The sequence below is a fragment of the Pteronotus mesoamericanus genome, unplaced genomic scaffold (genome assembly GCF_021234165.1).
Source record: "Pteronotus mesoamericanus isolate MK-2021 breed Mesoamerican mustached bat unplaced genomic scaffold, CSHL_Meso_final contig_48, whole genome shotgun sequence".
NCBI classification, from domain to species: domain Eukaryota; kingdom Metazoa; phylum Chordata; class Mammalia; order Chiroptera; family Mormoopidae; genus Pteronotus; species Pteronotus mesoamericanus.
Window position 1 is genome coordinate 2,983,420 of NW_026555180.1, and position 23,385 is coordinate 3,006,804.

The 23,385-nt window shown below is 38.1% G+C and overlaps 1 protein-coding gene across 1 annotated transcript; it reads right to left on the reverse strand.

Moving 5' to 3' along the window:
- Positions 1-2,592: 2,592 nt before the first annotated feature.
- IL1R2 (interleukin 1 receptor type 2) lies at positions 2,593-22,808 on the reverse strand. The gene is made up of 8 exons (XM_054577964.1): positions 22,727-22,808; positions 21,618-21,882; positions 13,691-13,871; positions 10,362-10,536; positions 8,210-8,272; positions 6,326-6,461; positions 4,690-4,832; positions 2,593-2,774 (listed from the first exon to the last, which is right to left on the reverse strand). The coding sequence occupies exons 1-8, from the start codon at positions 22,791-22,793 to the stop codon at positions 2,593-2,595; spliced, it is 1,212 nt and encodes a 403-aa protein (XP_054433939.1). The 5' UTR covers positions 22,794-22,808.
- Between the last annotated feature and the right edge of the window lie 577 nt (positions 22,809-23,385).

A 23,385-nucleotide genomic window follows, 5' to 3' on the forward strand; every position in this document is an offset into this window, starting at 1 on the left:
TAGTAAAAGACCTGTACTCAGAAAACTATACAACACTGAAGAAAGAAACTGAGGAAGATACAAATAAATGGAGGCATATACTGCATTCATGGATTAGAAGAATTAACATCATTAAAATGTCCATTCTACCGAAAGGAATCTATAGATTAAACACAATTCCTTTTAAAATACCAATGGCATAATTAACAGATCTGAAACAAATATTTCAAAAAAAATGACATAGAAACAAAAAAGCCCCCAAATGGCCTCAGCAATCTTGAGAAAAAAAGAACAAAATTGGAGCGATCACAATACCTGATATCAAACTATACTACAAGGACACTATTATCAAAACAGTCTGGTACTAGCGTAAGACCAGATATATAGATCAATGGAACAGAATAGAGAGCCCAGAAATAAACCCATGTCTTTATGGTCAATTAATATTCAACAGAGAGTGCATGAGCAGATCATGGAGTAAAGATAGTCTCTTCAATAAATGGTGTTGGGATGACTAGACCGATACATGAAAAAAAGAAAAAGAAAAAGAAACTTGACCACCAACTCACACTGCACACCAGAATAAACTCAAAATGGATCAAAGATGTAAATATAAGTTGTGATTCCATAAAAAACTCTAGCAGAAAACATAGGCAGTAAAATTTCAGATACCTCATGTAGCAATATTGTTACTGATATGTCTCCTAGTGCAAAGGAAATAAAAGAAAAAATAAACAAGACTACATTGAATTAAAAAGACTACATTGAATTAAAAAGCTTCTGAAGAAATCACTATCAAAATGAAAAATGTGCCAACTCTATGGGAGAACATGTGTGCCAATGATATATCAGACAAGGGTTTAATCTTCAAAATATATAAAGAACTCATACAACTCCACACCAGGGAGACAACAAATCCAATTAAAAAATGGACAAAGGACCTAAACAGACACTTCTCTAAGAAGGAGATACAGATGGTCCATAGACATATGAAAAAATGCTCAACATCACTAGCTGTAGAGAAATGCAAATTATAACCACAACGAGATATTACCTCACACCTGTCAGAATGGCCATTTTTAATGAATCAACAAACAATCTGTCGGTGAGGATGTGGAGAACAGGAAACCCTTGTGCACTGTTGGTGGGAATACAGACTGGTGCAGCCACTATGGAAAACGGTATGGCATTTCCTCAAAAAAGTTAAAAATAAAGCTATCTTTTGACCCAGAGATTCCACTGCTGAGAATATACTCTAAAAATCCTGAAACACCAATTCAAAAAAAATATGCACCCCTATGTTCATAGCAACGCCATATACAATAACCAAGAGTTGGAAGCAGCCTAAATGCCCATCAGTAGATGAGTGGATTAAAAAACTGTGGTACATCTACACAGCAGAATACTACACAGCAAAAAGAAAGAAGGAATTCTATTTTTTGTGACAGCATGGGTGGAACTGGAGGGCTATTATGCTAAGTGAAATAAGCCAGTCAGTGAAAGACAAAATACTATATGAATCTAATGAACAAAATAAACTAATAAGCAAAATAGAACCAAAGTCATAGAATCATGGAATAGACTGACAGCGGTAAGAGGGGAGGGGAGAGGTGGGGACTGGTTGAAAAAAGGTAAAGGGGTTAGTCAAAGAAAACATATGAAGGACTCAAGGACATGGGCAATGGTGTGGGGATTGACTACAGAAGTGGAGGGTAGACTGGGTGAGGGGGATGAAGTGGGAAAAAATGGGACAAGTGTAACAGCATAAACAATAATAATAAAAAAGAAGGTCTGGTGATAAGAGCTAATAATACAAAGCACAATGGAGGGGGCATGGGAAAGGGAAAGAGGTGCTATTTAGATCACATAGGAACAAAGACTTGAACGGGTGAAGGAGTGAGTCATGCTAATTTTCCTGCAATTTGATTTTTTAAAATAGTTTAATTGGGGATTTTTTGGTATATGATAAAAGAGGCTCTGATTTTTTTTCTAATGCATATGCAATTATCTCAATATTGCCTTCCTTTTTCTTTATTTTCAGAAGCTTTGTTATGAGATTGAGTCTATTTCTCAGTTCACTAATATTTTTTAACATGTATTTTTCTGACAGGCAATTCTATTTTAATTACTATTTTTTGGATCAACCTTTTAGAAACATTCACCAGTTCCTGCTGATTCTTCTTCATTTAGCATTTCTAAACCATCCTTCCTAATGTGAAAATGAATTCCATCTTCCTGAAGGGTCAAACTATGTCTTAATTCTCTTTGTATCTGTTACATCTCCCACAGAGCAGAGCCAAAATAGACTTTTAATATATTTTTGTTAAATGATGAATAAGTGAATTTCAAAATCATTTAGATGTTTTTAACTCTCTTCAGGTCTGAAGGTGCCTCACTCTTTTAAACAGGTCACAAGTGGCAGAGAGTCACTTACCGGACCCACATCCGGACCACTGAAGGTCATTCAGTTTTAGAATAACCTTCAAGTGAATACTTCAGTCATTTACTAAAAACCCACTATAAACACAGCATCTTTGTTAAATAAGGGAAAGAACAAGGTCCCTTAAAATGGCATAGCTACTTTCATAAATAAGAATATCATTTGTATTTCAGTTATTTTATTTCCTTTATTTTACTTGGATAGGATTGAAAATCTTGATGGTCAGTCTTTAATGTAGTCAGACCACATGCTTTTCCAGTTCTATGTTTATACCATCTGTGCATCCACATTCCCCCCAAAACGAAGAAGACCAGTGAAAGGGGGATCAGCGCAATCCCCCAGGAGAACGTGGCAACTGTAAAAAGAACAGAGTCATATCAGGGGTCAAATATTCTCTCACCACCAAATAGGACAGTGTTGTGCAGGTTTAAAGGTAAGAAAGTCACTGGAGCTTGTTTTTCCTAATAAATGTGCATTGATTTTCAGAATGTGTCCCTGACCCCAAGATAAATGACATTTGAGAATGTTATTTGTGGCATTAGGGAAACAAGCAAAGTAGAACACTCCATCAGAGAGAAACAAGGTAGAGTGGAGGGCAGGTGTCAAGGATCTAACTTTGTTTCACCCACCAAATACTGAGTAGTTAGATGTCATCTGGTTAGGTCTCAACTAACCAACTGTGACATGGCCATGGTAAAATGTGCCTTTTTCCAATAAACATGGATGTCATGAGGTTTCACTAAAACTACAAAGGAAATGAAAACAAACTTTGGAAAATAAAATTTTAGGTATCAAGATTATTGCTTGGATCTAGCTGGTTTATATTCTACTCCTTGGCTTCTCTGTGTTATGAAAATATTGGAAGAGATTAAGAACAAAAAGTTAACAAGTAAACACTAGAACATGAGCGTCATTAGACACATTGATGATGAGGCTACAATTCTACATGTTGAAGCTACTGGTTATCATAGTCTTTCCAGGCATCCAGGAACCAACATAATCTCAGATTATTTTCTCCAGGTGATTCTTACACCCTAAAATCCAACAAGGCAGTAAATGAGTGATGCTTCCATTTTCTGAGCACCTGTCTGTTCTCTGCCCTCCATCACAGTGAGTCCAGCAACAGGAATAGGTTCATGTTACAGCAACATTTAAAGGTTCCCAGCATCAGGACCAGACAACCACAGGTTCCTTTGGATCACTAATCTAAACCCCAGCAATGGATTCAGCATTCTGTGGAATCCTCCATTTTGAAGTCTAAACTACCACCAACCCTCTCATGGAAATGTTCTGAAATATCAGCCTTTGTACATATGTCCAAGGACAATGGCACTCAGACTTTAATATAAAAGAGCCTGCCTGCTTACTTGTGATCTTTGGTCTTACCCCACGAGAACTTGACTGGATAGCTCAGGGGAGAGCCCAGGAACCTGTATTTTCAACAAGTGGCTCAAATGAAAAATGCTGCAGCACATACTTTTCTTTTTGGAGAAAAGTTGTGTCATGTCATTCTCTGCCCTGAGACTTACATAAATCCTCAGGTTTCCAATTAGAAATGTGCCTGTAGCTGCCTCCCCAGCAAACATGGAGGTGATGGAGCAATCTGTGTTTATCTGATTGTTGCAGACTTCTTAGAAGGCACAATGAGACTAAATCTGAGGATGATTTTGGCTTGTCCCTCATTTTCTGGGGCTGCCAACAGACGACATTACCTGTGTCTCCCTTTCCTTCTCAGTGCTTAAACTAAGAAGTCAATTGGTCAGAATGATAATATGTGTTTTTATTTTCTTCTTTTTAAAAATTCTTTCACTTTATTTCCTGTTAACTGATGACTTTAACTCCAAACCTGCCCTGAGCCCTGGATATCTCACAGTCCCCAGCTCTTGGAGGATTAAGTTTCTCAACTTCAGGATAAGGAATGTCCCATCCTTCTCACAGGGTCATAATAAACAGCTAGTCCTGCCAAGCCAGGAAGAACCACAAGAAAACACAGGGTTTCTCAGAGTTTATAGCAGAACCACTTTATCTCTTTTCCAAAAAATCAGCTTGCTCTTTAAATTTTTACCTAAATATAATCTCCCAAAGCCAATCTCTACCTTGCCCCCCCCTCCCCCCAAAAAACATAAAATATCAGAGATTTGTTCTCAGTGCTCTACTGACAGAAAACATGAGGGACTTGCTAGGTGATCATCAGGGGATTTGGTAGCCTTGTCTGGCATCCACAGAACACTCAACATGTTTTTTCCCTTCAAAGTCCCCAAAATACATACCTTCTTTGACTGCGGTATGTAGCATCTGAAAACTCAGTGTATTATGAACAACACACTTAAAATCTGTGGTCAAATCCTCTCTTATAACTGGATCAAAAATCAATAACACTTCAATGTAGTTCTTGTTATTTTCTGAGTACTCCCTGAGTGAGAAAATATTTACTTAAACATGGCATATAAATACAAGCTTGTCTTTACAATGTAGACATTCAAGCATCCTCAGTGAGGAGGATCCATGGTGCTTACATGCATTGATTTCAAGATTAAGAAAGTTAGGAGTACTTGCTATTATATTTGTTACTTATTTGGGAGAATTCTAAGCTTCTTTCTAAAGGTAGAAGTGACACTGATGTTGGTCACTGTTGTGGGACACTTGTTTTAAGAACTTACAGGAGCCAGTTTACTGTGAACAATAGGAAATTTCATTTTTTAAGGCCATTAATGAACAAAGAACCAGTAGTAGGAATGGAAATGTCTCCTTTTGGGAAACTAGACTGTATCGCCCACAACTCATCTGCTTATTGAAGGGTAGGAAGTTTCCAGGAATCTAGTTTTCAGCAGTGTTCCCTCCTTTCATCTCCACTGCCAACTCCCACCCTGGAAACTCAAGTTCAGAGCTGAAGGCTGCAGGTAGGCCAAGGAGAATGACTCTAGTCAACATAACCACAATTTGTAATGTTACAGGAATCTGAAGGTGCTTTACTATTTACTCAAGTGAATTAAAATGTTGTTTCTGTGGATCCACAAGGACTTTTTTTATCTAAGGGGGAAAGATAGGCTCCGTCAGTAAATGAATAGTATGAGTAAGCTGACATAAGAATGCTAGTTTCGCAATAAGGACTTGCAAGCAAACAATTGTGCTAACCAAGCGTAATTTTTATCCACTCAATTGCATCCAGAAAGACCCTTTTTGATAGGTCTTTCAAAAAAAGTCAAAAATTTGGCAAGCCAAAGTTCAGATTAATTGAGGGTATTGAAACTATAATTTAAATATCTGTACTTTATGATTTGGAACATTGAATGGTCTCCCTTCCTCACACATAAATGGTTCCTATTTACAAGTTCTGACTATGCTACGTTCAAAGTGAAAAGACATTTTCCAGATATGAATGCTTATGAGAACAGAATTCTTTCTTATTTTTTTAATATTAACCTTCCTTAGAGACTGCGGCAGCCCAGAGTTCCCTGAGGAACAGAAGGATCTGTCAGATACTGTGGCTAAGTTTCAGAATCTTTTTAGGGGTTTGTGAAAATGTTTGACACTCAGGTTGCAGAGCGGGGAATGGAAATATATTAACTTCTAAATATTTTTAATGGTAAAAATTGAGAAATAAGTATTTTATTAAGCAACTGGAAAATGCAACCCCAATGCCAAGTAGCTGACTGCAAGTCAACTCTTACATAGAAAGTTTGCTTCTCAAGAACAAATGGTAATTCTTAGCAAAATTTAGTTTTTAAAATTCTAAAAATCCAACAGTTTAGAATAAAAAATTATTTTGAATATGGTATGTGTGTCATATTGAGAGGTCAAATATTACATTGTCCCTTTTTTAAAAAAGAGTAAAGCCTATGGAGGTCTTATAATAGCTCTGCCCAGAATATGCATCTAAACTGACAAACACCTTCACCCACTTACAGACGCTGCCCCTCGGTGACACGGCCATCCTGGTAGGCATTGTCTATGCTGGTGTTGTTTGCCATCCACCACAGCATGGTGGTCGAGTGTGTGCCAGCCCCCAGAAACACCTTACATGGAATTGTCAGTCTTGACCCTGTGCACAACAAGACATAGCACATCAAATGTCAGAACCTAGCCAGACACAGAAGTTTGCCCAGTTCCTCATCCATCAGCAGACCGGAGCAATGGACCCTTACCCATCTCCTCAAACACTTCTTGCCATCCAATTCCTTTCTTGGAAGGAAACTTAGTTCCCTCAGAAAATTCCATTCACATAGATCATCAGTAATTACCAAGTGTCCCCAGTTCCTTCAACTGGTCTTCATGGCAGATAAAAATCCAGAGGCAAATGGCTTCCCCAAGGCCACTCAGCTTCTATAAGGCATTCTGAATTCAAGGGCTGCCTCCGTTCACAATTCACACTACTTGTCCCCCAAATAGAGATTAACATGTAGATTCTTTCTCTTTGCCTATTGCTGGTCTCATCCCTGGGAATGCTCCTTCCACTCTTTCCGAGATCATGTTCATTTAGAATTAACCCTTTAAAAGCCACTGTATTTTATAGGAATGATGCCTTCTGCAGTCGCACAATATAATATACTGGGTGCCTGTGACTCGGTCACTATAAGTTACATGTATTAAGTCACCAAAGGGAGAAGGGGAAGAAAATGAACAAATCCTCCCCACTTGTTTCTTCTTCATGGGTGCTGTGCCTCTTTATGCTGTGTCTTGTAGTACTTATCCCCACCTCAAGCTCAGAATGCCAGCCTTTCTCCCTGCTTCACCACCCTTGATGACCTGAACATTTTTCAGCCAAAAGCAGATTATTAAATCCTGCCTCATGTGACTCTGCCACACACATCAATGCCTTCCAAGTAAGGTGGAGTGAGGAAACTCAGCTCCATTTGGCTGGGAACACTGAGGAGTTCTTTATGGTCACCAGTTAAAATGTTAAATATAAGCCCTACACCAAACAGGAGAACTTGAGGGAGAGAGAGTAGGGGAGGATATGAGAGATGATGGGACTCTGCAGTCAGGGTTTAATGAATGAGCATAAACCTACAAAACCATTATACAAAGACACAAAAAGGTACCGGCTTCTCAGGCACACAGGCCCAAGTCCAAAACCCAGCCTAACCCAAATGTAGCTTTTGACCTTTCTTATATCACTGGACAACTTTTCCTTCTGGAGAATGGTCTGTAATAAAAGGATAGAAATAAAACCTTTCTACAGCACTGGTGCTGGGAATGATGGCACCACACTAAACACATTATTGTTCAGTAAGGAGGTGTGTGCTGGCTCAGATAGCTTGCACCAAAACGAATTGAAAAAAAGGAAAACTCTTTCAGTACACCCCACCAGCTGACTGCCAACTTTGGCAACAGTAAACAGTCTCTGAGGGGCTAGCTGTGGCTGGGTCAGCCTCATTTTACAAATGGAATCCTAAGGAAATGCTGAGTATCAGCCATGTTTCAGTAAAGTGAATTATTTTAAATATACTGCACGTACTGACTCTGTCAGGGAATCATGCCATTCATCCTTTCCCACCATTAATAATTGCTACCAAAATGTTCAGATTTTGTACATTCAGATTTCTGTAAGTAGGGTTTTCATGGAGCCAATATACCTGTTACAAATAATGTCATTTCTAATAACATTTGACACAGAGAAATGTTCTCTCACATTTGTCATTTCAGCCCCTCATCCTGGGGTTCTACGGTCTCTACCCAGGCACATGGCACACAAAGGGACAAATGCAGTCAGTAGACACAGGGGTCCCAGGGTGCCAGACTTTGACATTACAGACACCCCTGTGGGTTGCACATCCTTGCAGGTCTTACCCAAAGAAGTCAGTATGGTCTGGTGGGGGGAGATAATCACAGGAATTGTCTCCTCTTCTTTTTCTGAGATAAATATACAGGAAAGAGATTCAATTAGGAAAGACTTCCTTTCAAGCTGAGGTTCAGTTTCATTGTGCAGCTTATTACTAAGTTATTCTTGACAGTATGGCTAGCCATTGTGGGATTCGATCTTTATCTGGCAACAGGCTCTCCACAAAATTGAGCATCCTTGGTCAATGCCTTTCCCAGAAGAGAAATTACTGGAAGAATCTCTGTCTTACAAACACATTCTGCTAATAGATGTTCTTCATTCTATGATAAACAATTAAACATTCCCTTCCCTGTCTTCCTGAATGAATTCTTAAAAGTAACATTCATAATGTCCACAGTATAGATTTTACCCAATGGTCAACTTGCCCTAAAATATCTTCCTCCATTCCATCCTCACCTCCCCAAGCACCTGCCACAAAACACTGAAGAGTCACCTCAAAATACAGAGGCACATGGGCTTGAGGACCACATGTTTGTAATGCTAATCCCCTGCTGAGTGACAGAGTGGCTCAGGTTGACTAATGAGACTTATTAATTGAGGATATAATTCTTTAGGGAGGGGAGGCAAAGGTATAACTCCTAGGAATAAACACCCAGCTCCCCAAGAGGCAGGTGTCCTAGCAGTTTAAAGAAACTAGGCACCTGAATTGGAGCTAGAAGAATAGTTTGGGCATAAAGAAAGGGCTGCCTATTTCCACATCCACTTGCTCCATCTACATTTCATCCACAAAGATCATTTTGAAACCCTAACATGAGTAAACATTAGGCAGCATTACAATAGAGCTCAAAGTGCATTTGGCTTCCCAACTGTCACCAGGAGCCTTTCTATCCCCTCACAGTCACATAGCTGTAACTCATAGCCTGGGGCGACAGAGAGGAGAGACAGGGACTCTCCTTCAGGGACTTGACACACCAACAGGTCATAGCCCTGGACGGCAGCGCCGGAACGAGGTGGGGGAGCGGTGCGTGCGGGGGTTGCTTTGCTCCCCTGTCCCTGTTTCTAGTTCAGTAGATCTGGGACGGGGCTTAAGATCTTGTATGTCTAACCAGTACCCAAGTGATGAGGCAGCTGCCCTCCCTTCCAGAACTGCTGAGATAATGTGATCACAATTCAAGATAATATGTTGGTTGACTGCCCCCTAGAGTTCTTGTGAAGTATCACATGAACAAGATAAGGCCCCGTCAAAGTCATAGGAGACTCAGTGTTCCCCTGTGGGGGAAGAGTTGAGATTAATATATGCTCACAAGACAGTAAAAGAAATGTAGTCTAGTGATTTAATTTCATGGGAGACATGATTTTCCCTGTCGCAAACTGAATCTCTGGATTCTGTGAGAAAAAAAGTTAGTTTTTTTCTCTCATAGACCATTTAATCTTACTATATTTCCAATGCTCTCTGAAATGCCCTTAAAAGACTCCAGTTGTGTAGTTCTTCAGTATATATAAAATAAATAAAAGTAGTCTATTCTCCAGGGCAGGGCTCAGGATTTAAGCACTTTTTTGATCTTTGCCACCAAGCTTGATATCCAACATGCAGGAAGTATGTTGAACAAACATTAAGAACTAATCAATACTGTTCACAACATTATTTTCATATGGAGCTCATTTAAACCAATTAAGAGCACTCACTATTTGAAATCCTGCTTTTCAGGGCAATTGGACAGGCCTTGGGGAAATCAACAGGGGACAATTTCCACTAGATATGCCACTCTGCATAGCCTTCTAACTGAAAAATCCAATAAAAACCTAGTACCCTAGAATTATATGTAAAGTTATGGCAACCATGTTCTGATGTTTGGCCCTGGAGGTGAAGGCCTTCCAAAAGGATCTTCCAACTGCATCGCTGTTTGACCCCCTCTAGTGGTATGTTTTAGCCTCAAACTTGGCATCCAGAGATTTACCTTTCTTCAAAATGACACCATGCTTTCTACATTTCAAAGTGTCACACACATGTCTTATTAGCCTGATGTCTTAAAAGGGTTGACGTATTTGTTTTCCTTTCATACCAAAGACATTCAAGGAATTCTATGTGAGCCTTAACTTGTTCTTTGCACACTTGTTATTGAAACAGTGTGGAGAGGTACCTTGATGGAAAACACTTACTGTTGATACGTAGTTTGATGTTCCTAGTGATGTTGTATCGCATGCCCTGGTGGGCAAATATCATGACACAGCTGTAATAGCCCGCATCCTCCACAGACACATTGTGTATGAGTAAGCGAGTCATTCCCTTCACACTCAAAAACTTCTTGTTGTCTGGATCCAAAAGGACAGAATCCTTAGGGAAAATGTTTTTCAAAGTTACACTATATGCTAATTTTTATCTCAAAAGTTATGAATAGGATCAGTATTACCAATCAATGTTGAATTTGCAACCCAAGAATTGTCCTGTTATTTACTTTGCAAATGTTATACTTTGGACATACTTTTAACTGTTTTTAGGAGAGAGAATTTGTTAACATATAAAACAAAGTTGCTGGATTTGTTTAACCACAATGCTTAAAGCAGGTTTGCTTAAGCACAATGGGGGGACATAAGAAACTCTTCTTTGACAATGTAGACCATTTAAAATACAAATATATTAATGGCCTAATAGCTGCCTATAGACCTCAGGAGACCCCCAGGGAAGAGTACAATTATATAATCATGGTGACTTGGAAAAACAATGTTCAGAAGTGATAATGTTGCTGTAATTACTTTAAAAATCATTTGAATTTTAGGAGTTGATAGAGATGTAGAAAAAATTCTAGAAAAAAACCTAAATGTGAGAAACAAGTTCACATTTTTCCTATGGACAAAAGATAGTGTGAGTTCTGCCAAATTAGAACCCTCAAGAGCAAGGTCTCCAATAACACAGAAAAAGCTGAAAGAGATTTTAAAGACATCCTAATGAGAACAAATTGTTCTTAGGAACAACTCTTTCAAAGCCAAGGTGCTGAAAAGCTTGCAATAGTCAAATGTAACCTGAAGTATTTCAGATTCTTACTCTGAATGGAAACACAAACATAACTGGAAGAGTTCGTTCACCACATGGCTCATAAAATATTACTTTTCAATATATTTAATTAAAAGGAGAAATTTTAATGTTCCTAAAATGAGTGGCCAATTATGAAAAAAGCCAAATAGGGCTCAGGACCACAGTTCTGCCAAGACCCTGAGCCACCTGGGATGCCCTGCTTGGCAGTGGTGTGTGGAGCCCCTTGCAGTAGAATTTTGGCTTCACCATCTATCTGCTGTATGACTTGGGCAAGTTCCTTACATTTGTGTATCTCTGTTTCTTAATCTGTAAAATACAGGTATTAATAGTGTTTGCTTCACTGAGTATATATATGAGCGAGTTTAGGACAGAGCAAGCTCAGTAATGATTAGCATTCTTAGGAAGGGAACAAATATTACTAAGTACCACCATGATATCCTGTCCACCTATATTTATTAAGTTCCATTTATATGTCAAACCTTACACTAAGTGCTTCATGCACAGTACTTCCATTTAATGTTTCTAATAATCTCAGGCAGTAGGAATGACTAATTGTGACTTTGCAGAGGAAGCAGTTTCAAAAGGTGAAATAACTTGGCCAAGACCACACAATTGCTAAATGAAAAAAGAGGGTTTTAAACCCACACTGGTCAATTCCAGTGCCTGTGCTCCTTTCTCTACAGGTAGAACCTCTTACTTGTCCTATTTATACTTTTCCTAAACTAAAAAAGAATTCATTGCTTAATTGGACTGGCTATTTCATAGGGGCTGGCCACTTTCTTCTACTTTAAAAAAGTCATTTAAAAGTTTCCAACATTCACTGATATCCTTCATATATCTTGAAGTCATAAGACCAGTCAACTGGTTAAACATACTTTTTTTTTCTGAAAGGGCACATTTTGATAATTATGAAAAATTATAGATAATGTTGATTGAGATAATACTAGAAAATTAAGTTTATATAGATTGAGTATAGATTAAAGAATAATGCATCTATTTTTTAAATGAAAAAAGTTCCTCACTTCTTTTTCTTTTACACTATGGAAATACCTTTAATGCTTTTGCTGATTAACAAAGTAGTACAATGTGAAAAAAATATGTAATACTGACATAAAAAAGAGAGTGAATCATTTATCCTCAAAACATCTTTAATTATTTCAGTGCATATTCCTCTAGATTTTTAAATATATTAAACTGTATTTTTACATAACTAAGAAATACAGCATATGCCCTTTAAAGCCTTTTAACTATAACAATATTGTCTCTTTCTTCTATGTTAATACATAGAAAATAATCTCTTCTTTGTAAATACTGTAGCTATATGATATTCCACTGTTCCCATGAGAATAAGTTAGTTTAATTCCTAATACTGAACATTTTTTTTAAATCCTCACTGAGGATATGCTTATTGATTTTAGAGGGAGAAAGGGAGAGAGATAGAAAAAGAAAGAAAAGGAGAGAGAAACATCTACAGTTGCCTCCTGTATGTGCCCCACCTAGGAATCAAACTCGCAGCCTTTAGGTATAGGGAAAAATGCTCCAACAAACTGAGCCACCACCCAGGGCAAACATTTTCTTGTTTCTAGTATCTTATTATAAACAATGCTTCAGTAACTATGTTAGTATATAATGTTATATATACTTGTTTCATTATTTCCATATATGTTTTTTTAAATGGACCTAATTCTTGGTTAAAGGGTTAATTGCTATCAATGATTAAACAAATAAATGTACTTTCCAATATCTGTCTATGGTCTCTATCAGCTAACTTTTTTCTGTGAAGGGCCAGGTAGTAAGTATTTTAGGCCTACAAAGCCACATGGCCAAGCTACTTAACTCTGCCATTGCATTGTGAAAGCATGAAAACAAACGAGTGTGGTCATGTTCCAGTAAAACTTTATTTATGAACATTGAAATTTGAGCTTTATGTCATTTCACGTGTCATAAAGTAGTGTTCCTATTGTAACTATTTTTAACCATTTAAAAAAAGTGAAAACTAGCCTTTGCTTGCAGAAACAGATGGTGGCTCAGTTTGGCCCTGGGCTGTGTTTTGCCCATATCTTATCTACATACATGATCTGATGACAGTATTTATTCATCCAGGCAAAAGAAGATTTGTGTTTATATTTCCTCCTTTAACCCAAAGGTAATATGTGTATAAAGTTGTTAAATAAACCGGCAATTGTTTTCTAAATTTTAATAGGCAAATAGAGTAAAAAGCTATCTACTTCAGCTGTTATTTACTCTGGATTCATTTCATATTCTCAAATCACCATTCTAAGGATCCTCACCCAAGCTACAAAAGGATTAATAGAATATATTAATCATGCTTCCTTTTAATTAGTTTAAAAAAGAGAAATATAAAAGCAAATGTTATCTTCAAAATGGATATTTTATATCATTCTTATAGGCAGTAAAACACATTTTAACTAACTGCTAATTTTCAAATATGTACCTTGTACCAGTGAATCTTCATGTCAGTTTTGTTGTGGGTGAATTCACTCAGTTCAGGACAAACTAATGACCCAGATGTTGAGAAAGTTAGAATTTGCGGGTATGAGAGGACAGGCAGGGAAGCTTCTGTCTTCCCAAAAACCCTGAGCTCAATGGACATTTCATCACAGTAAGAGATGTTTCTGATGTAAAAGATAAAATAAAACTAATAAATGGCAAGGCAAATAAAAGTAAAATTAAATGAAATTAAAAATGTTTTCACAATCCCATTAAATTCTGCTTTCAGCATTTTCTTAATTAATATTGCAATACTTCTTTCCCTGATGTTGTTGAATGCTGAGGAGACAAAAGAAAGCACACATCATAAATGTTAAATAGAAATGGTGTTATAGTTTGCATTTTTCCCAAAGGACCCTTCACAAATCTCATTTCAATGCCATCAAGGGCCACTAGCAAATTCCCAAGGTCTAAACCCTTCCAGTTTCTGGGGCTCTTTGAGAAAATGCACCAACTCTTTGGTCCAGGGAACCATATCCAAATGAAGAAATTGTTCCTAAGTACTACTGTTTCCATAGAAATAAAATTCCCTTTACTTCCGTGGAAAATCATTTATTAACTAAAGTTTAATTTCAGAAAACTGCTGAGAAATTAGTATAAAATCTATAAAAGACTTTTGCAATTCTGTATCAGGGAAATTAACTTGATAAGTTTGTGTAGATTTAATTTTTTTTGGTTGGGCTAAATATAATCTCAAAATCATAATTCTACCAAGAAACTAGAAGTGGGGAAACAGTATAGGCAATGGGGGAAAGGACAAAGGATATTAATTAAAATTAATTTTAAGTAGAAAAACGTAAAAATATAATAATCTCACTAAGTTTCTAGCTACATAAGAAGCATAGAACATCAGTAGAGACAATGAAAAAGTGTGTTGCCAGGGGCGACGGAGGAGACTAGCACAGCAAAATGGAAAACAATCTATATCTGGAAAAGAAACAAAATTTGGAACTTCTGGCCAAGATGGAGGCATAAGGAGATATGCTTGGCCTCTTGGTGCAACCAAAAGAAGGATAACAACCAATTTAAAAACAATAAACAATAAAAACTGCCAGAAAATTGAACTATATGGAAGTTCAATAACCAAGGAGTTTAAAGAAGAAATATTCATCCAGACTGTTAAAATGGCAGAGACTGGCAGCAAGGGTGGGAAGGATGCAGAGCAAGGCAGCAGCTGGTGGACTAGGTGGGCGAGAGAGCAGCTGGCAGACTGGGTGGTCCCACATTTGCATGTAGATAAAAACTGGCAGGAACAATTGGTAAGCAAGCAATCCCAGCCAAAGACAGACCATGCAACTCAGGGTTCCTATGCTGGGGAAAATATAGACTCATAACCTCTGGCTGTAAAACACTGTGGGGGTTGTGGAAGTGGAAAAAACTGCCAGTCTCTCAGAAGAGTCCATTGGAGGGGCCCACAGGGTCCTAGAATGTACACAAGCACACCCACCTTGGAATAAGCACCAGGGCAGCACTTGGAAGGGTACCATTCACTTGTGGGAAGTAGGAGAAGTGACTGAAAACAAGGTGAGAGCTGAGAAAGCAGCATTGTTCCCTCTCTGACCCCTCCTCATATCCTGCAGCTGTAAAACCCTGTGGCAGTTGTGGAGCAGAATAAACTCCTGGTCACTCAGGAGAGTCCATTTGAGGGGTCCAGGGGGTCATAGAATGTACACAAGCCCACCCACCCAGGAAAGCACCTGGAAGGGTGCTAGTCGATTGCAGGAAACAGGGGAAGTGACTGCAAATGGAGTGAGAGCCAAGTCACTGGCATTGTTCCCCCTCTGACTTCTCCCCCACATACAGTGCCACAATGCAGTGAAGCAGGTTGCCCGACCCTAGCAAATACCAAAGGCTCCACCCCTTACAATGTAACAGGTGTGCCAAGACAAAAAAATATGGTCCAAATGAAAGAAAAGATCAAAACTCCAGAAAAAGAACTAAGCGACGAGGAGATAGACAACATATCAGATGCAAAGTTCAAAACACTAATAATCAGGATGCTCACAGAGATGATTGAGTATGGCCACAAAATAATAAAGAAAGAAGTGAAGGCTATACAAAGGGAAATAAATAAAAATCCACAGGGAACAAATAGTGAAGGGAAGGAAACAGGGACTCAAATCAATGATTTAGAGCAAAAGGAAGAAATAAACATTCAACTGGAACAGAATGAAAAAACAAGAATTCAAGAAAATGATAAGAGGCTTAGGAACCTCTGGGACAACTTTAAACCTTCTAAGATCTGAATCATAGGGGTACCAGAGGGAGAAGAGGAAGAGCAAAAAATTGAAAACTTATTTGAAAAAAAACAATTAAAGAAAACTTCCCCAATCTGATGAGAGAAATAGGCATACAAGTCCGGGAAAATCAGAGAATCCCAAACAAGTTGGACCCAAAGAGGGACAGACCAAGACACATCCTAATTAAAATGCCAAAGGTTAAAGATAAAGAGAGATCATATGGTATTTGTCTTTCGCCCCCTGGCTTATTTCGCTTAGCATGATGCTCTCCAGTTCCATCCATGCTGTCGCAAAGTTTAGTACTTCTTTTTTTCTTTCTGCTGCGTAGTATTCCATTGTGTATATGTACCATAATTTTTTGATCCAATCATCTACTGATGGGCATTTAGGTTGCTTCCAACACTTGGCTATTGTAAATTGTGCTGCTATGAACATTGGGGTGCATAGGTTCTTTTGTATTGGCGTTTTGGTGTTCTCAGGGTATAGTCCCAGCAGGGGAATCGCTGGATCAAAAGGCAGTTCCATTGAACCTAACCAACAATGCAAAGAAGCAAGGCAAATATGACCAGCAACACTGAAAGGAAAAGAAATCAACAGAGACAAGAGGGAAGGGGGGGGCAGGGAAAGGGAAGGGAAGGGGAAAGTCAAGGAACATATAGCAAGGACTCATGGACAAAACCAAAGGGGAAGAGCTGAGGGAGGGAAGGTGGGAGGGGGCAAGGGAAAGAGAGGGGGGAAGGCAGAGACAAATGTATTTAAAAAGTAAATAAATTAATTTAAAAAAAAAGAAAAAAAAATAAAGATAAAGAGAGAATCTTGAAAGTAGCAAAAGAAAAGAAGTTAGCTACAAAGGAATTCCCATAAGATTATCAACTGATTTCTCAAAAGAAACCTTGCAGGCAAGAAGGGACTGGAAAGAAGTATTCAAAGTCATGAAAGGCAAGGACCTACACCCAAGATTACTCAGTCAAGCAAAACTATCATTTAGAATGAAAGGGTAAATAAAGTGTTTCCCAGATAAGGTAAAAGTTAAAGGAATTCATCATCATCAAGCCCTTATTATATGAAATGTTAAAGGGACTTATCTAAGAAGAAGAAGAAGGTCAAAACTATGAACAATAAAATGATGACAAACTCACAACTATCAACAACTGAACTTAAAAAACAGTCTAAGCAAACAACTAGAACAGGAACAAAATCATAGAAATGGAGATCACATGGAGGGCTATCAGCAGGGCGTAGTGTAGGAGAGAATGGGGGTAAAGGTACAGAGGATAAGAAGTATAAATGGTAGGTACAAAATAGACATGGGAAGGTTAAGAATAGTATAGGAAATGGAGAAGCCAAACAACTTATATGTACAACCTATAGACAAGAACTAAGGGGGAGATTGCTGGAGGGAATGGCAGTACTGGGCAGAGGGGGAGAAAGGGGAGAGAAAATGGGACAACTTTAATAGCATAATCAATAAAATATGCTAAAAATTTTGAAAAATATATATGAAAAATATGTGATAAAAGCTTACTATCTTGAAGTAAAAATAATTCAAGTATATAAGCCAATATTATATTCATATCTATTTTAGAAATAGGAAAAAGAGATGAACAGACATTTTATGCACAAAAAAATACAAAAAGTTAACTATCACCTTGAAAAATGCAAGTTGGGAAGATATGAATGAGGACAAATCAAAAGAACATAATACATCAATGAATATTCTACCCACCAGCTCCTCCAGGTAAGGAGGTACCTGCCAGGCCTGTGCTGGTGCTCTGCATACATTATTTCATTTATTCTCCAACACTATGAGTTAATAATTATTATTATATCATTTTTAGATGAGGAATATTAAGTATACATAAATTAAGTAATTTCCTAAGGCTTTATAGATATTAAAACGTCAAACCAATGTTGGAAACCCAGATGGCCCTGAGAAAACCCTTAAATTAGGACACTATCTCCAGAAACCATTGATTGAGAGTTACAAACCTGTTCTTATTATTCATCTGATAATTCCCTTGAGCAAGGTACTCCATGAAAATAACCCAATAGAGAGACAGGTTGAGGAATAATTTGATCCCCATTCATATTCCCCACATAGTTTAGAATCCCCACAGCAAAAGGGCAGTAGTTCTTGGTATTGTTTACTACATGTATCCAGTTCTCCCCGTCTTGAGCACACAATGGGATTATATGTCCTGATCCCACTGTGGGAGGGCACAGTTACAAGACCCTAGTCACTGAGTCAGATGTGTATCTCTTCTACACCAAAGTTTTAATAGCCAGGAGAGACCCTTCAAAATATGTTTTCTTTGGTTACTATTGTAACCAACATTTGAGATTACAACCTCTCCTTCAGTCTGGGTCCCTGAGTGTTGGCCAAATCCTCCAGAGCTTGTTGCATCTGTGATAAATAAGCCTTTGTTGTTTAAAGCCACTGAGATTTGAAGGCTGTTTGACTCAGCAGCAGCGTCTTCCCTACCCTGATTGACAGAAGGGCATGTGCATTCTAGATCAGAAGATTATAAAAATCACAGGGACAGAGCAATTCATGCTCTCTAACTAGAAGAAAGTTTTAGAAATCAGCTAGGTAAACCCTCCTAATGCTCAGGAAGCTTGACCCAGATTCGGATTTCTACTGGCTCTCAATTCCAGATCTCTACTTTTCTAGAAGAATAGAAAATAAAATAAGGGTATTAGGTACAATTTTTTTAGTGAATTATAAAAATAGTCTCTAAGACAAACATGACTTAGCCCATGTCTTCCTGATTTTTGCATATTGTCACTTCAGTAATCAATAAATATTGCCTTTGGAGAAAGAAAGGGCATTTCTATGTATCTTTTGACCCCCTGCTATGGTGCTCCTATTACTAGATTCTTCACATGCTATGATTTCACAGAACCTTCTCAAAAAACCACTTTACAGAGGATAAAACTAAGGTCTATAATTGTCAATAATCAGACCAAGGTCCTACCAGATAGAAAATGAGAGTGTTCAGATTCACATCTATGTTAACCTGATGCCAAATTTTATTCTTGTTCTAATACACTTTTAAGTTTCCATAGTAGTGTTCCTTAAGGGAAAAAAATAGGATTTTTTGGACTAGAAAAGAAAGAAAAACTATACATTTATAGCTACTGTAAAAGCACACACCCATATCTCCCTGATATAGAGATAAGAGATTGCTTTTCTGCTTTCTAGTCAGGGTTCATTGACAGAATGTCACACACACACACACACACACACACACACACACACACCCCTTATCTAAGAATCTAGGACTGGTGATATTGTCTGAAATTCTCACATTCATCAGTAATTCCTTTGTACTAAGAATGTCACTTTCTTTGGTTCTCTTTCTAAATGTCAGCACTCATAGGTATGGCTTCTCCTTAAATCAAATGAGCTTATGAAATCTGGAGAAACTCTAAAGCTGCCTGGTAGGAGGACTGGTTATAACCTTGGGGAGGGATCTAGGCAACAGCTGAAGAGAGAAGACCAAGAGCCCTATTTCCCTAATCAGGCCAACAGTTGTCTCTGATCCTTTCAGAAGAACTAAGCCAGGAAATTTTCAAGATCTCCAACACTAGACCTACAACTTTCTCATTCACAGAGCAGCAAGCTAGACCAAAGCCACTCAATGGAAAATGGACAGTCTTTCCAAGAAAAGGTGTTAGGAAAACTGGATATCCACATGCAAAAGAATGAAGTTGAACCATTACCTTATGGCATATACAAAATTTATCTCAAAATGGATCAAAGACCCAAACAGAAGATCTAGCACTATAAAAATTCTTAGGAGAAAACATAGGGGAAAATCTTTATGACATGAGATATGGCAGTAATTTCTTGGATATGACATCAAAAGCACAGATATTCAAATAAAAAATAAGTTAAACTTCATCAAAATTAAAAACTTCTGTGCATTAAAGAACATTATCAACAGAGTAAAAAAGCAACCCATAGATTGGCAGAAAATATCTGCAAATCATATATCTGGTAAGAGTAATATCCAGAACATATAAAGAATTCCTATAATTTCAAAACATGTATAAGGGACCCATGGATAAAGCCAAAGAGGGTAGAAAGGGCAGGGGAAGTAGAGACACTTGATGGTGGGAAAATGGAGACAACTGTATTGAACAAAAAAAATAAAAAAATATATATATATTAATATTGGTGATTTCAAATAAACTATTAAAAATTTTTTAAAGTAAAAAAAAAACAACTAAATTAAAAATGAGCAAAAGGCTTGAACAGATATTTCTCCAAAGAAGATATGCAAATGACCCGTAAAGCACATGGAAAGATGCTCAATATAACTAGTCATTAGGAAAATGCAAATCAAAACCACAATGACATAACTCTTCATATTCATTAGGATGGCTATTATACCCACCCCATCCTACTCCCAGAAAAAAAACAAAACAGAAAATAATAAGTGTTTGTGAGGATGTGGAGATGTAACTTTGCACACTGCTAGTGGGATTTAAAACAGTGCAGCCACTGTGGAAAACACTATGGTCATTCCTCAAAAAAATTAACACAGAATTACCATATCAGCCACCAATTTCACAGATATATGTACACCCACATTCATTCCAACATTATTCACAACAGCTAAAAGGCAGAAGCAACATAAGTGTCCATTGACAGGTAAACAGATAATAATAATGTGGTCTATATGTACAATAGAATATTACTGTCTTAAAAAGGAATGAAATTCTGATACACTGTAAAACATGAATGAACCTTGAAAACATTATGCTAAGTGAAATAAGCCAATCACCAAAGGACAACTGCTGCATGGTTCCACTCATATGAGGTGCTGAGAGTAGTCAAACTCATAGAGACAGAAAGTAGAATGGTGGGTGCCAGGGGCTGAGGGAGAAGGAAATGAGAAGTTGTTATTGTTTAACCAGAACAAATTTTCAGTTTGGGAAGATGAAAAGAGTTCAGGAGCCACACTGTGGTTGAGGTAAGACAACAATATGAATGTACTCAACACAACTGAATTGTACAGTTTAAAGGATTAAAGTGGTAAAATTTTATGTTATGCATACGTTACCACAATTTTTTAAAAAAGCAACAGGACAATGGAGGAGCTTCTAGATCTGGGAGAATTTCGTAAGTGAGCTTGGTTCTATCAAATGTAGACTAGTTGGATTAACTTATTCCTAATGTCTCATCCAAGTCTTAAATTCTATTCCATGTTCTATATCTATTTCTCATGTTCAAGTGGGTTCATCAGTGAACAAAATAGACCAAGTCCCTGTCTTCCTGGAGTTTACATTCTGATGGGGTAGATAAACATTAACCATATATACATGTATGTGTGTGTCAGATGAATAAAAATAATGACAGGGTAAGGAGAGAGTGTGACAGGAGTGCTCTTTTGGATAAGGTGGCTAAAGTCTTTGGAGCATAGACTTAAGTGATGGGAGAGAGGAGCCATGAGGCCATCTGGGGAAAGGCTCTTGTATAGGAGGAATTGCAGGAACAGTGAAGGCGACATAAGACGGATTCTAACCTGTACACTGGATTTTAAAATGCAGGTTATCACTGAAAAACCATACAAGAGTCCATTCTTCAAGAGCCTCCACACCCACCCTCATTCCAGAGGGGCTTACCTGACAGTACAGATATAGGTGCCAGAGTCCTCCTGCATGGCTGGCAAAATCCAGAGAGCACCATCCTGGACCCAAACTCGTGTCTCTTCTTTCCCTGGGACCACCTTCACAGAATCATTTTTACGCCATGTCAGGTTGACGTGGGGGATGGCAGAAGCCCCCAACCAATACCACACCTGGGGGCACCTCAGGACCACAGGCTCCCCTTCTACCTTGAAGCTGGTTTTAAAATGCTTGCCACGGAATTGGCAGTTTTCTGGAACCACTGAAGGACAGAGAGGCTACAGTCAGGCTTTGTGTCCTAAACCTCCCTTTGATGGGCACATCCAAAGAAGCAGCATTCCCCTAACAAAGTGGTCCATGTCCTGGGTACCCCCATTAACCCCTCTTGTTCAAATGGTTTCAAAACTTCTAAATAGCAACTTTAAGGCTGCCATCAATTATAATTTACATTTTGTGGGAATAGTTAAACCAGGTTCACTTGGTGACCAAGAAAATAATAATTAAAATGTTTGTCCATATTTTTCACTTTCTGACTTATTATTAAAGTAGAACTTAGCTGAGTTCAGGGTTTGTCTTTTTTTTAAGAGCTTAATCCTGCAGGATTTCTGATTAAAATCCAAAGTCATCTTTTATCAAGGATGAAGCAAAATTCATTTGATTTACTCCTTTGGCAGGAATGGAGGATGCCAAGGGGAGCATGGGAGATGAGCCAGGGGAAGCAGCTGTCATTTACCAAAGCAAGACACCTTGCTTTTTTAAAAATTCTTTGATTTTTTATTTGCATTTCATTGCTTTCTTTTTGTATTGCATTTATTGAGGTAACATTGGTCAATAACATTATATAGACTTCAGGTATACAACATTATAATTTGATATTTGAATACTTGATTGCATGCTCGCCACCTGAAGGATAGTTTCCTTTATTACCATATATTACCATATTTGACCCTTTTACCCATCTTGCCCTCCCTCACATCCCTTTCTGTCTCATAATCACACCTTGTTTGTTTGTTTTTAATAACAACAAAACTTCCCTGGATAAAACACTTTCTTTCCCCAGAGAAGCTACATGCAAGCCCTTTCCAGGTGAAAGGATCACTTCTTACCCATGTGTCCCTCAGGCTGAATGGTGAAGGCAGAAACATCCATTATCAGCAGGTACAAGAAGAACATTATTTCTGATAGCTTCCAGAGAACACAGGAAGTGGAGCTCTTAAGTCCAGCACTCAGTAACCTAGAAAAGAAGACAGAGGGGTCCCCAGGAGGCACAGACATCCAAAGAGGGAACTTCTTGAAGATGCTGTCAGGGGCAGTTTCTGGAAAAGTCACGTAATAATAGAAACCTTTTTGCCTAGATTTTTTTTTAACAGAAAAACTCAAAATTTGGGGATCTGCGCCTCTACAGCTATGTTCACTGAACACACATAACATCAAATCCACAGAGCACTTAGAAATGGTCTTGGCCTGGGAGTTCCATACACTAAGTGTCTGTCTCTCCTGAAGTGTGACTTAGCACTCCCTGCCCCTCAGCCTGAGCCTCTCTTTCCTCAGCTGACTGTTTGAGTCCTCTCCTCTCTCAGGGCTCTGCTCAAACATTACTCTTGATTACATTTTCCAAGCCTTCCTGTGTTAAAATGGCACCACCCTTCTGCCCTAGTACTCCACATTTTCCTATCCTGTTCTATTGCTCTCTATGGTATTCATGATCAGCCATCTCCTATCTCTACAGGGTAAGGTCTGTCTGAAGAAGGATCATACTTTATTT